The 14,533-nt window shown below is 42.6% G+C and overlaps 1 protein-coding gene across 2 annotated transcripts in view; it reads left to right on the top strand.

The window, feature by feature from the left end:
• Nucleotides 1–13,820, top strand: part of RANBP9 (RAN binding protein 9) — an 83,072-nt gene extending 69,252 nt beyond the window's left edge. Inside the window, exons 11-14 of one of the 2 annotated variants that reach the window (XM_040353747.1) lie at nucleotides 1,757–1,878; nucleotides 4,636–4,784; nucleotides 6,776–6,887; nucleotides 12,545–13,820. In XM_040353747.1, coding sequence (XP_040209681.1) covers nucleotides 1,757–1,878; nucleotides 4,636–4,784; nucleotides 6,776–6,887; nucleotides 12,545–12,675 — 514 coding nt within the window. In that variant the 3' untranslated portion in view covers nucleotides 12,676–13,820. Of the gene's footprint in view, nucleotides 1–1,756; nucleotides 1,879–4,632; nucleotides 4,785–6,775; nucleotides 6,888–12,544 lie in introns of both variants that reach the window. The other variant, XM_040353746.1, reaches the window with a different exon arrangement.
• The last annotated feature ends 713 nt before the right edge of the window (nucleotides 13,821–14,533 follow it).

Below are 14,533 nucleotides of genomic sequence, written 5' to 3'. Positions count from 1 at the left end.
AGCTTAACGCTAATAAACGCTATTGCAAAAACATTGAAAGGCTCCCTGCAAAGCTACTGGCGTTTTTATAGCATTTTTTTAGAGTCCAGTGTGCATGGATCTTTAGTCTTTTTCATTACTTGCATCCCATGTTGTGCGTCTGCTGGATCCTGTAGAAATCTTCACTGCAGGGATGCAGGTCCTCTTCCTGGCTCTGAACTTCTGTCCCTGCAGTGGTTAAAAGTTTTGGGTCTTCAGGCAGAACAGCATTACAAATGGACGGCAGCAGCACATCAGACCTGCACCTCTCCGTTTGGTAAAGTTTTTCATTGATTCCTGTAACGTGATCTCAGAGAGGGAAGGAGTGTGATAAGTCGCAGGATCCTCTCCCCATTCACAGATCATCTTGCAGTGTAATCCATTAAATCATTTTTCTCAATGGATGAGAGAGCAGGAGTGCCTGCTCGGTCCGAAGCAGCGGGACCTGCGGACCCGATCGCCGCTGGAGTCCCGCGATCGGTCCCCGGAGCTGAAGAACGAGGAGAGCCGTGTGTAAACACGGTTTCCCCTTCTTCATCCCTTTTATAGGGGGACACAATCGATGACGTCACTCCTACAGCCACACCCCCCTACAGTTGTAAACACACTTCAGGGAACACATAACCCCTTCAGCGCCCCCTTTTGGTTAACTCCCAAACTGCAACTGTCATTTTCACAATAAACAATGCATTTTAAATGCATTTTTTGCTGTGAAAAAGACAATGGTCCCAAAAATGTGTCAAAATTGTCCGAAGTGTCCGCCATAATGTCGCAGTCACGAAAAAAATCGCTGATCGCCGCCATTAGTAGTAAAAAAAAAAAAAAAAATATAAAAATGCAATACAACTATCTCCTATTTTGTAAACGCTATAAATTTTGCGCAAACCAACCGATACACGTTTATTGCGTGTTTTTTTTTTTTTTACCAAAAATAGGTAGAAGAATACGTATCGGCCTAAACTGAGTAAAAAAATTTTTTTCTTATATATATTTTTGGGGGATATTTATTATAGCAAAAAATATTGAATTTTTTTCAAAATTTGCGCTCTATTTTTGTTTATAGCGCAAAAAATAAAAACCGCAGAGGTGATCAAATACCACCAAAAGAAAGCTCTATTTGTGGGGAAAAAAGGACGCCAATTTTGTTTGGGAGCCACGTCGTACGACCACGCAATTTTCAGTTAAAGTGACGCAGTGCCGAATCGCAAAAAGGGGCAAGGTCCTTTAGCTGCATTTTGGTCCGGGTCTTAAGTGGTTAAAGAGCCCATCCATTATTTTCTACCCGCTCTTATTGACCGTACACACGATTCGAATATCGGGCGAAAACGATCGTCCGAGGAAGAAACGTACGATTTTTGGATCGTGTGTGCGTGATTTTCGAGAGCCGATCACGACGCGTTTTCGCACTGGAGAAACGGCCACTGTTTCAGGTCGGTTTGCAGGCACTGTTTTTAGCGCAATAGCGCCTGCAAACCCCCCCAGTGTGAAAGGGGTCTTACTGTCTGGTCTTATGAAAAGGGTGGTTTTATCTGCTGCCATAAATATTTTCAGGTTGTCAATAAGACAGATGCCTAATATAATATAATAAAATAAATCAGGTGATCGTTTTTCGCTATGAAGTGTCATAAGGACTGTCGGCTGGGGATTTTTTTTCTTTGCCCTTTGTGTCTCTGTAAAATGTTTGCACCTTCTTGCTATGCATTATGCTAATGTAAGGTATGCTTTGTTTTCTTTACAGCAGTGATGTAGAAATGGAGACTGATCACTACTCCAATGGGTTTGCTGCAGCCTCATCCAATGGATTTCTTAATGGCAGCACAAAGCATGACAGTGAAGTGGAAGAATGTGACACAGAAATGGGTTGGCCGTGATATTCATTGCATTTATCATTAGTTACTTAGGATTAGCGCAAGGGGGATTTCCCATGTAACTGGCAATCCAGGATTGGAAGGGACAGAGTACAGTAGTTATGCTAGATAAGATGCTTGTTTGTTTAGTAGGGAAGAAACTGATATTTAAAAAAAAAAAAAAACTTTTCTTATTAGGTTTCCCATGCTGTTTTGTGGCAAAAAAAACTAAGGTCGGAACACTCCAGGCTAATACGTATTGACTCTGTTCTAACTACATATTCTAGCAGCGCTATTTTAAAATACTCTCTCGAGGAATACACAAAAGGGATAGGTTAAATAGATCAAACGCCAACCAATCTGCTCCATTTAGGTAGATCTGTTGTCAGATTGCCAGTTTAGAGTGTATAGGGCAGGGATATGCACTTAGCGGACCTCCAGCTGTTGCAAAACTACAAGTCCCATCATGCCTCTGCCTTTGGGTGTCATGCTTGTGGCTGTTAGTCTTGCTATGCCTCATGGGACTTGTAGTTCTGCAACAGCTGGAGGTCCGCTAATTGCATATCCCTGGTATAGCGGATGTAGAGGGGACAACTCACATATCACTTTTAAAGCCTGTTCAAACAATATAGGGCATATAGTTAAGTGTAGAGAGGACAATGATGGTGTCATTTTGGGGCCATTTTTAAACCAGACCTTGCACTTCAAGCATGTTCTCCTTATTCAATGTGCCCCTGCCACCCCCCATGACTCTTACTTAAGCAATGAAAAAAGTAACTGGGAGGTGGGGATAGAAAATAAACTTGCCTTCTTCCAATTTCTGGGAGCTGACTTCATCATCTTTCTGGAAATGCTGAATAGCCTGAATCTTGCAAGAAGACACTGCAGCACAGTGCAGTATTGTTTTTTTTTTTTGCAAGGTTTAGGCTATGCCAAATTCTCCGACATCTGGCTGACCTCGTTTAGGCACTGCAGGGGGTAACCGGAGTGAAAGGTAAATCTATTAAAAGACAAGTGTTGGCTTATTAAAAAACACATACTCCCCTAGATGACTGCAGCATCAATTTGATGCTGCAGCTGTACCCCGCTTGCTCTACACTGACAATTGAGTGATCAAAGATCACTGATCGATCCGCTCTCATGGTTTAGAAAGCTGAGAGTCAGTGACTGTAAGTCACCAGCTGTTTGCTCTGCCCCTCCAGCTGTCACTGGAGCACTGGGCTGTGGAAGGGGCAGAGGTGGCTGGCTCAGGTTCTCGGTGGCACGCTGAGAGGCAGAGCCAGCGGCTGGTCCGTCATCCCTGCAGCTTCTGTGATATCGGCAGATAGCAGGCTTTAGCCCATTGTCAACTGAATTTGATACACAGGAGTGCAGGCCTAAGTGCACTACTGTGATCCCCAGGAGGAGTATGACCAAAAAAGCTTTGGCCATACATCGCTTAACTTTTTTCCTCAACTGGGTTTATTTTATTGCACTTTTATCCAGCCTTTTGGCAAAGAACCCAACGTTTCATCATACAGTATATCATGGGTGAGTTGGAAAGAAAAGTCACAGTGGGTTTCAGGATGTCGGGCAGATGTCCCACCACCTGTTCTGAGTAATAGAGCAGCTATACTCGGTGTATGTGTTTCATGCAATGAATAGCGGAGAATATAGCCTAAAACAAGGAAAAGTTAGTGATACCCAAAGGGAAATTCTAGTTCCCCCTCCCTCAAGCGCATTTTCCATGTATTGGGAATTCACTTGGTCACATATGTCAAACATAAGACCCGTAGGCCAAGTACGGCTGGCCAGGCCTGTCACGTGGCCCTTGCACCCAGTTTTGCATTCGGAATATGGCGGATCTCCATTCCACCACCTCCAGCTCTCCCTCCCCCACTTCTCCTGTTCCCTGTTGTAACTTGTAAACACAGAAGCCTTCAGTGTTTACAAGGGACAGCTTTACTCTCAGCGGCTCACAGATCTAACAGATCCCAACAGGCGCAGATGGGGACAGATCTCCAGAATCTGAGAGAGAGAGAATCCTCGCCCTGTAAGTCAATGCAGAGCCTCCTACACAGGGAGGCACTATAGCTGATTACAGGGTACTAGAGCCAGGCCAGGTATACAAGAGTAGATGCAAAGAAGCTTGGTTGGGGTTGCACACTGTGCACCCCTAAACCCTTTACTTTGTAAACCACGCACCCCTGAATGCTGTATGTAATGCACTCCTGGACACTGCACTCTGTACACGGCTCACTCCAAAATCCTGCACTCTGTACATAGCACAACTCAAAACCCCGCACTCTGTATGTATGACACACACCTTGAACCCTGCCCTCTCTATGTAGCACGCCCTAGATAGAACCGGCCCTTTGAAGACAGCAATACTGCTGATGCGGCCCATGATGAAAGTGAGTTTGACACCCCTGCACTAGGTGGACTCTTAACTCTGCATTACAATCTATAAAGAAAAATGTAGTGTAGAAAGCGGAAACTGGCTTTTGCTGTCACAGTAGGACCAGAGTTTGGGAGACATCTCCATGCTGGGTCATGAACAGAGTCTAGAGATGAGACCCACAGAATTTCCACTTTAAGCTTTTTATCTTCTATCGTTCCCTGATCTGAAGCCTGATATGGGGAACACACGCACTTGACATGGTTTGGTTACCATACAAATGCACTATCCTTAGTATTTGAAGAAAATGGTAGGTTTTGGAAAGGATCTTGTTGTCATGTATGACTTCATCATTGAGTAGTGTAACTGGCAAACTCCCTTTTCTTACAGAAGTAGATTCAACTCAGGTCAGACGACAGTTGTGCGGGGGGAGCCAGGCTGCTGTCGAGAGAATGATCTGTTTCGGAAGAGAGCTACAAGCTATGAGTGAGCAACTAAGACGAGAACGAGGAAAAAATGCCACTAACAAAAACATGTTAAAGGTATGTTGGCTGCAATGTCATGTAATAATTTGGCCCTTGCGTATGAGAGCTGAAAGCAGTCACCCTCTTTCACTCACCTGCATCCCTCAGCTACCCATGGAGAGAGGCACTCGCAATGTATTGAAGTATGGAGTATGTGATGTAAGCACCTGCCATCAGACAAATACATTGTCTGCCTATGCTGACCCTAATCTGAAAATGTTAGATCCCTGTCTGCCTCTGTCTTCAAAACTTTGAGTTTCTGACCTGAAAAAATGAATTGGGCACGAGAGTTCAGAGTAAAGTCAGAACTCCAACTTTAACTCCAACGTTCTGGAAGAGTTCGGGGGTCACTTGACAGCCAGGGAACTAGTATTTTAACTGATGTCTGTCTGTGACATCCGTTAGTTTGCCACACTGTGGATTAAATAACATCTCTCATTGTGTTTTGTCTCCTATGGCAGTGGTCACCGACCCTGGCCTCAGGGCCCACTAACAGGCCAGGTTTGCAAGATAACTGAAATACATCACAGGTGATATCATTTGCTTCTCAGTGATTGCAGTATTCTAGTCTGCATCTCCCCAAGGTAATACTTAAAATCTGGCCTGTTAGTGGACCCTGAGGACAGGGTTGATGACTGCCCTATGGGACAAAGTACATGCAGTATTTTGTCCATTAGAGTAGACGCGGCTGATAACAGCTAGGAAGGAGACGGATGCTGCATAACGACAGCATTTCTCAGCTCTGAGCACTTCCCCAGATAACCAACAGCAAGAGGAATGTATCAAATCCGTGCTTCCAATATGTCCATGATATTTTTATTTTGAAGTGTATGTTCAGAATTTTTTGCTCATAAACCTGTTTGGAGGCTTCTGGGATGCACTGGACTGCTATTTGCTCAAACAAGGGCTATGCTCATACACCATTAAAATGGATATAAACCCACTCGCATCCTTTCTAAACTACTGCCATAGTGCTGATTAATAAGGATATACATGCCTCCTGCATGTATCCTTACCTGTCAAATGTCTCCCCTCCTGTCTGTTATAAGAACTGAAAAACTGCAGATTCTGTGGGCGGATCTGTTGTCTGGAGCTCTGTGGGTGGAGTCCTGATGTCAGTAGACTCCCCGCCCTCCTCTACACTCCACCTCCTTGTCAACATGCATTTTTTCCTATGTATTCCTTACACTAGATTCTGCTATGATCGCTAACATCCAGTCAAAATCCAGAAAAGTAACCACGTGACTTCAGAAAAGGATTGGGGGTGGGAATTAAATAATAATGCCTGTCTCCAGGCTAGTGCATGAGATATGTAAATAACCTGTCACTCACAGCAAGGGGGCGGAACAGACTAAGGTTTTTCTCTGTAGGTCTGTTTTATTTCACTGAACAATAAAAGAGGATTGCTCAGAGTTGGATTAACTCTGTGTGGCAAGACTGGGCACAGATGATAGGAAATCTTATACTGTACATCCGGGATATGCAATTAGCGGACCTCCAGCTGTTGCAGAACTACAAGTCCCATGAGGCATAGAAAGACTCTGACAGCCAAGAGGATGACACCCAGAGGCATGATGGGACTTGTAGTTTTGCAACAGCTGGAGGTCCGCTAATTGCATATCCCTGCTCTACATTGTGACATAAAAAAAAAAGTGGAATCCACTATTATATGAACTTTTTTTTTCTGGTTCAGGCTGTGACTCAGTTACTATACCACACTGTCCTATAGAACGCTAAAAAAATTGAATGAGAGATACATTTTGTATTCTACAAAGTACATGTAGCATTTTGTCTGAGACTAGATGTTTCTGATAACAGCTAGGAAGGAGACAGATGGTGCATAACGACAGCTTGTCTCCATTCTGAGCACATCCCCCAGATAAGCGACGGCAAGAAGAATTTATAAAATCTGTGCTTCCAATGTTCATGATATTTTTATGTAGAAGTGTGTGTTCAGAATTTATACTTCTTATGCTAATGTCATTTTTATTTTTTTATTTAATTTACAGGATGCATTTAGTTTATTGGCTTATTCTGATCCTTGGAGTAGCCCAGTTGGCTACCAGCTTGATCCCATACAGAGAGAGCATGTGTGCTCCTCTCTCAACAGTGCAATATTAGGTAAGAACGGTTATTCTTTGGTGTAAAGACCAATGTACTTTGCTTATTCCTACATTTAGTACCATTATTTATTGAGGTGGTTGCATAAAACCTTTGTTCGAATAATTTGCAGACCCACATCTGAATTGTGTGATGATTAGACTTTGTTCAGTGGCTGCTCTCATTACTCCATCTTATTTGTCTGTCTGCATTTCACAGATGCATATATTTTATACACAAGGCCTTGTTTTATCCAGATAATCATGTCCTGGCTGCAGTTACTATAGAAACAGTCTGGGAATTCTGCCAAATTCAATGCTACACATTTCACTGTGTATTTGTGTGCGATTTGAGCGGTGAGGGGGTTGTCTGGCTAAACGCACAGGCAGTCATTCTTCTTTCCTTTACAGCAGTCACAATTCTACTCTCCTAAAGCACCAGATTTCATTTAACAAAGATTTGGTAGTTTTTTTTCCCCCAAATTCCTAACATGATTAACTGTATATTGTTTATCACCATTCAGGTGGTAAGGATATGCAGATAATCGCTTAGCTGTTCAGATGAATAATTCTTTGTATTTAATAAAAACAACTTGTATTTCATAGACGAAAACCTTGATCATTGTGTGCTTCAGTATAAACTACCTAGGTTGTTGACAAGTTTATATACAGGGTGGGCCATTTATATGGATACACCTTAATAAAATGGGAATGGTTGGTGATATTAACTTCCTGTTTGTGGCACATTCGTATATGTGAGGGGGGAAACTTTTTCAAGATGGGTGGTGACCATGGCGGCCATTTTAAAGTCGGCCATTTTGAATCCAACTTTTGTTTTTTCAATAGGAAGAGCGTCATGTGACACATCAAACTTATTGGGAATTTCACAAGAAAAACACGCCTATAGCGGAGCGGTAAAATAGCGGTGTTTTACTGCGATTTTAACGCTCCGCTATAGGCGTATCCAGTGTGAAAGGGGTCTAATGAAGAAACATCAGTGGCTGTCCTAGCTTCATTCAGCAAGAGCCCACAGCGTAGCACTCGCCGCATGTCACTGGAGAGCACATTGAACACATTTTATAAGTGGTCAGAAACTTGTAAATAACTTATGAAAGAATAAAGTTACGTTAAAACCAAGCACACCATTGTTTTTCTTGTAAAATTCCCAATAAGTTTGATGTGTCACATGACCCTCTTCCTGTTGAAAAAACAAAAGTTGGATTCAAAATGGCCACCATGGTCACCACCCATCTTGAAAAGTTTCCCCCCCTCACATATACTAATGTGCCACAAACAGGAAGTTAATATCACCAACCATTCCCATTTTATTAAGGTGTATCGATATAAATGGGCCACCCTGTACATAAAGATCAATAGATGGAGGAATAGAGGCAACCCAAATAGTATGCAAATTTCAACTTTTATTTTAAGGCCTCATGCACACTGGACGTTAAAATAACGTTCTAAAAACGCTTGGTAGCTTTGCAGTGAGTTTTTCAACTTTTTTCTGAGTTTTTGCAATAGTGTTTTTTTGGCGTTTTTCCCATATTGGCGTTTTTTTTTTTTTTTTTTTTTTTTATGGATCAAAAACATTAAACGCTGGTGAGATTCTCTTGCCAGCCAAGTGTACATACAGCTATTCAAAAGAACCGCAGTTAAATGGCACGAACGCGATGAGAGTCATCGAGTACGACGAGCATGCGCTAGTCACATTCAATGCCGTCGCCGCCATCTTGCTTCACCCTACCTATTCCTTGGAAGCTAATGCACATGCGTCAAAGTCATTTTGAGCATGCGTGGGTTTCCATGGAGAGGTAAGTATACACACGCTCGGGTTTCTCGGCAGGAAAACACTGCCGAGAATCTCACGACGAGAAAATAGAGAACGGGTTCTCTCTTTTTCTCATCAAGGTTCTGGCCAGTTTTCTTGACGAGAAACCTCAAATCCTCGTGCACACGCACGGTGTACTTGGCAAGAAAGCTCTGCCAGCAGCTTTCTTGCCAAGAAAACCGTGCTTGTGTACGAGGCTTAAGTGTCATTTCTGTCGACTGCCTTGTTCCTCTGCTATAAGAATGAGTTGCTTCTGACAATGTTTCCTGACACTAAGAGAAAAATGGTGACAGAGGAAGGACCTCCAGTTAATTGTCAGCCTTAACTATGTTGCTGTGTGAAGGGGGGGGGGGTGTCCTTTGCCTCCAATCAGCTCTTGGAGCTCTCCACCCCCTGCTTTTTAGAGCCAAGGGATCCCGTGTAAACTCTGCACTTTGAATGGGTGTAGGGGAAAGGCTGCCGTAGAGAAACAGGTTTCAACTTATGTAGGAGGAATTGTTTCATCACTGTGTATGACGTGAGGCCAGGCACTTCACTGGGTATATGTAAGGGTTTACAACCACTTTTTAAGGCTGATCCTTCTTTTAAAATTTCTAGTTTACCTGGAAGTTGTAAAAAAAAATTTGCTCGAAAATTACTCAGAACCCCCAAACATTGTTTTTTTTAGAAGACACCCTAGGGAATAAAATGGCGGTCGTTTTTATGTCACACTGTATTTGCGCAATGTTTTTTATTTTGGGGGGGAAGTTTTATGACTTAAAAAATGACAAAACAGTAATGGTAGCCCAATTTTTTTGTATAATGTGAAAGATGTTACGCCGAGTAAATAGATACCCAACATTTTTTTTACCGGTTATCAGTTCAGAGTTAGAGAGGGGGTCTGGTGCTAGAATTGTTGCTCTTGCTTGTACACACTTGGTGATACCTCACATGTGTGGTTTGAAAGACGTTTACATATGCAGGCGCGACTTGCGTGCGCGTTCGCTTCTGTGCGTGAGAACACGGGGACTGGGGCACTTTCTTTTTTTTTTTTTTTTTTTTTTTTTTCTTTATTTTGTTTTATTTTTACACTTTCTCTTTAAATGTATTATTGTTTGATCACTTTTGTAAACATCTCTGGTAATAGGAATGGTGCGTGACAGGTCCTCTTTATGGAGAGATGTGGGGTCTATATGACTAACTCTCCTCCAGGCTGGAAAGCATCCGATCAAAAAAAAAAAATTAACGATCCAATGCTTTCCAGCCAAGATCTTGGCTTTGTTTACATCCGCGGCCCAGACGTGATGTCATAACGTTGCGCCCGGGCCTCCGAGGTCACAGAGATAACTGGTGACCACCTGGTCACCGGAAATCTCTGCTCTTCATCCGGCGGGCGGCTGATTCTTTTCCAGGTCCCCGATGGCACAGGAGAGAAGCACTGTAAGGATGATCAAGTGGCTGAACTGCCGCTATGATCGTTCTTACGGTGCACAGAATCGCGGTCTAAAAAAAAAAAATATATCTGAATGAAAGCTGCAGGCATCATCCAGATATCACCACTGAAAGTCGGACATCATATGACGTCCTTGAGCTGGAAGTGGTTAAACATCTAGAGCAATCAAAGGGTTAAATGTGAGCCTAGCAAGTGTGTTGGTGTACTGTGGGAGTTTTTTTTTTTACTAGGGGAAGTAATCAATTTTAGTCCCCTGCTTTGCGGAGAAAGAAAATCTATTGCTTTCCCGCTGACAGGACAGGGCTCTGCCTTGTTTACATAGGCAGAGCCTTGTCTGTGTAAATTCCTGCCGATTGGTGGGTGCCGGAGGTAATCCTTTGGCTGGCACCCAGTGATTGACCTCTGTTGTGTTTTACTTACAGCACGGCCAGGTCACTGTGGTAGAGCGCCCACTATCCGGAAGTGCCATACAACTCACTAGGTGTGTGATCTGGCGCAGCCGAGCTGCCTTGCCACCGTATATCTAGGTTACCGTAGTTTTGCTGCATTCCATGAATATATGCAATTCTGAAGCGTGACATATTTGGTATCTACTTATTTGGCGTAACATCATCTTTTACTAAACATCTGGATCATCTATAGCAGGGATATGCAATTAGCGGACCTCCAGCTGTTGCAAAACTACAAGTCCTATCTTGCCTCTGACTCTAGGTGTCATGCTTGTGGCTGTCAGTCTTGCTTTGCCTCATGGGAATCGTAGTTCTGCAACAGCTGGAGGTCCGCTATTTGCATATCCCCGATCTATAGTGTCTTTTTTTGTATTCAAATTCATAAACATTTATTTTCTCTTTCGTTCATAGACGGACACAGCCTTCATTGACCTTAGGGTTATGCTTCTTCCTACCAGGAGATTCCTGGTAGGAAGAAGCATAACCCTAATGTCAATGAAGGCTGTGTCCATCTATGAACTCGGAGAAATGGATTTTACGGTGAGTACAAAAATCCTTTTTTTTTCCCAAAAAAATTGCGTTTGAAAAATTGCTGTGCAAATACCATGCGACATAAAAAAAAATTACAGAGACCGCCATTTTATTCTCTAGGGCATGGGTCTTCAAACTATGGCCCTCCAGTTGTTCAGGAACTACAATTCCCATCATGCCTAGTCATGTCTGTGAATGTCAGTGTGTTACAATGCCTCATGGGAGGTGTAGTTCTACAACAGCTGGAGGGCCGTAGTTTGAGGATCCCTGCTCTAGGGTCTTTGCTAAAAAAATATAATATGTATTGGGGGTTCTGAGTAATTTCTTTAGAAAAAAATTCTGATTTTATACATGTAAGAGAATTGGCTCAGATGCAAAATTGTTAAAGACTTAAGCCTCATACACACGATCGGATTTTCCGCAGACAAAACATAGAACTGTTTGAAGGGCGTTGGCCAGGATCTTGTATTGCATACAAACGGCAAAAATGTGTCGGCTACCAAACACTGCGTGTTTTTTTAACTGTTTAGCGCCACCCTTTGGGCAACTTCTGCTAATGTTGTGTTATGGTTAGCAACGCTTCTGAGCATGCGTGTTTGTACTTTGGAGTTTTGTCCGAAGGACTTTTGTACGCACGATCAGAAAATCCGAAAACACACATTTGTTGGCGGACAATTTTTAAAGCATGCTATCCAACATTTGTTCGCGGAAAATCCGACAACAATTGTCCGATGGAGCATACAAACGGACGGATTTTCCAACAGCCTGTTATCACACAATTCCCGTTGGATAATCCGATCGTGTGTACGGGCCTTTAGAGAAATCTGCTGGAAGCTCCATAAAAGCTTGCTGTCCACACTGCTCTTTTATATGCTGAAGCCCATGTGGCACGGGCCCTTATAGTTAAAACATGCATTTTCTTTTTCTTAAGCCCTGTACACACAATCGGTTTGTCCGATGAAAACAGACCGATGGACTGTTCATCGGACATATTAATCGCGTGTGGGCCCCATCGGTTTGTTTTGCATCGGTGAAAAAAAATAGAACATTTTTTAAATTTATCCTATGGATTAAAAACCGATCGTCTTTGTGGAAGTCCATCAGTCAAAAATCCACGCATGCTCAGAATCAAGTCGACGCATGCTCGGAAGCATTTAACTTAATTTTTCTCAGTGTTTTACGTCACTGCCTTAGACACGGTCGGATTTTTGACTGATGGTGTGTAGTCAAGACTGATGAAAGTCAGCTTCATCGGATATCTGATGAAAAAATCCATCGGATTAGATTCCATCAGATATCCGATCGTGTGTACAGGGCTTTAGACCTTTATAATAGAACCCTGTCAGACTCCTGTTTTTACCAATAAGGTGAATTTGTTTTGTCATTTTGGTATTTTTATGCTCCTAACAATATGTTGTGTGTTTTTAATCCCGTAGATATACACAACCTGCCAAAGCAGCCTCCCCTCTCCTTGGCTCTGGAACAAGCTGCTCAGTGTTTAGAGATGATGGCGCACTCAGGCATAGGTTCCTGTGCATTTGCCAGGGTGGCTGATTACTTACATTAGCTATGCATTAGAAGAAGTCAATGTAAACACAGACTATATATGCAGTATGGGAATACTGTAAGACACATAGACCAGCTCTAGTTACTTGGAACTTTTTATTTTGTTTTTCAGTTATACCATTTGTAACAAGCACGACTCTACCATTGACTTTTAAATAGCTATTTTTTTTATTACTATAATTTCTTTCACTTTTAAGAGGAAGTTGATATGTAATTCTGGTGTGATATACCAGCAATAATTTGATTTGACTTATATTAATCTATAATATTCTCTTCCAATACGTGAGGTACAGTGAAGAACAAAAATAAATAAATAAAAAAAAATGTCAAAGACTCACAGGGTTGCGCTAAAGGACAAGCGAAAAGGCTTGCAGCTTGGTCCTGTGTTGTTGTTTTTTTTTCCTTTTTAATTTTGTTTGGGTGCGTAACAGACACTTCTGTGCTGCAAAAGGATAAGTGTTTACAATCTGCATCCAGGCTTTTTATTTGCACAGTCCATTCATTCATTGCCTCCAGGTCTTCACTCACCAAACTGTTATGTATCTGTTGTGAGCCTGCACGCACTGTGATTGAGAAACAGAACTGCCAGTGTACCAGTTGTGTATGTTCACTTGGCATGTCTAAAGTGTGGACATCAATCATATACGCTTCTGGTCTATCTACTAACCTGTAAAGGGCATCATCAGATGTAGGACATCTTGTGTGGATTGCAGAATATCCCCCAACTCTTGTTGTAAGACTTGAAATAACCTGTAATTTCTTTTCCTTCTATCTGCATCTTGACTTTGTAGTCCCAGGATGGGTTGCCGTGGCCAGCTTTTGAGCCTTTGTTCTCGCTATGGGCTGTGTCATTGTTTTTTCCTGTTGTGTGATAAATTCTTTATTGTAACATGTCAGCACAACGTGTGATGTGAAGACTTCTGCTCGACTCATCCCATAACAGGACTGCTTCTTCTACACTATATTAGAGATTGGTGTGTCTTTAATCATTTATTTATAGAAAAGAACCAAATATTTAGTCTATTTCTAGGTATCTTAATTTCACCTTTGTACACTTTAATTTTTAAGTGCTAAAATATTGAAATAAAAATGTAACTGTACTTAAATTAATCTGCCAATAAAAATTTAAAAATTTGGAAACTGAAACAAGGCTTAACATTTTTTTTAATGCGTCTTGGCTCGGGGCAAAGGGTGACCTGGTGCTTCTTACTGGAATCAAGGTTTTAAATTTTTAAGGGAAGATTCAGTGAATTTCAAATCGGATCTGTCATTGGGCTACACCGGTGATCTGCCGTGCTGGTTCCATGTATCATGGAAGTTCCAGCGCATGCGCGAACTGATGCGCAGAGATGGTTCCAGCTATCGGGAAAGTTCCTTCAAGCACTGCACAGGTGCAAACTTGCTGACGGAAATCCCCGAACGGCGGCCGGCATCCAGGGCGACGTGGACTTAGAGGAAAGTGGCCAGTCGGCCTCACGTCCTCGCTGCGCTCGGACGGCTCGCTTCGCTCGCTCGGCCTCCTGGCTCTTTTTTTAACATCCTCCAATCCACGGGGATGTTAAAGAATGAGCCTGGATGCCGGGCGAGGTTCGGGAATTTCCGTCGGGAAGTTTGCGCCTGCGCAGTCAGTGAAGGAACTTTCCCCACAGTGGAACATTGAGGACAAGTCACCGGCACAGAAGAAAAATGCTACAGAGAAATTTCACCACTTGTTGGCATTCATCGAATTTGCGGCACACTGAAACCAATATGATTTGTAATGAGATGATTGTTAACAATCGGTTAAATCTCAGGTTGTGTCCATCTGCTTTGTATAAGCAGAGCGGAGCGGACTCAGACAAGCCATCCACCTGCTCAGT

This window comes from Rana temporaria, chromosome 5 (assembly GCF_905171775.1).
Source record: "Rana temporaria chromosome 5, aRanTem1.1, whole genome shotgun sequence".
Classification (NCBI taxonomy): Eukaryota; Metazoa; Chordata; class Amphibia; order Anura; family Ranidae; genus Rana; species Rana temporaria.
This window is presented reverse-complemented; position numbering and strand designations above follow the sequence as displayed.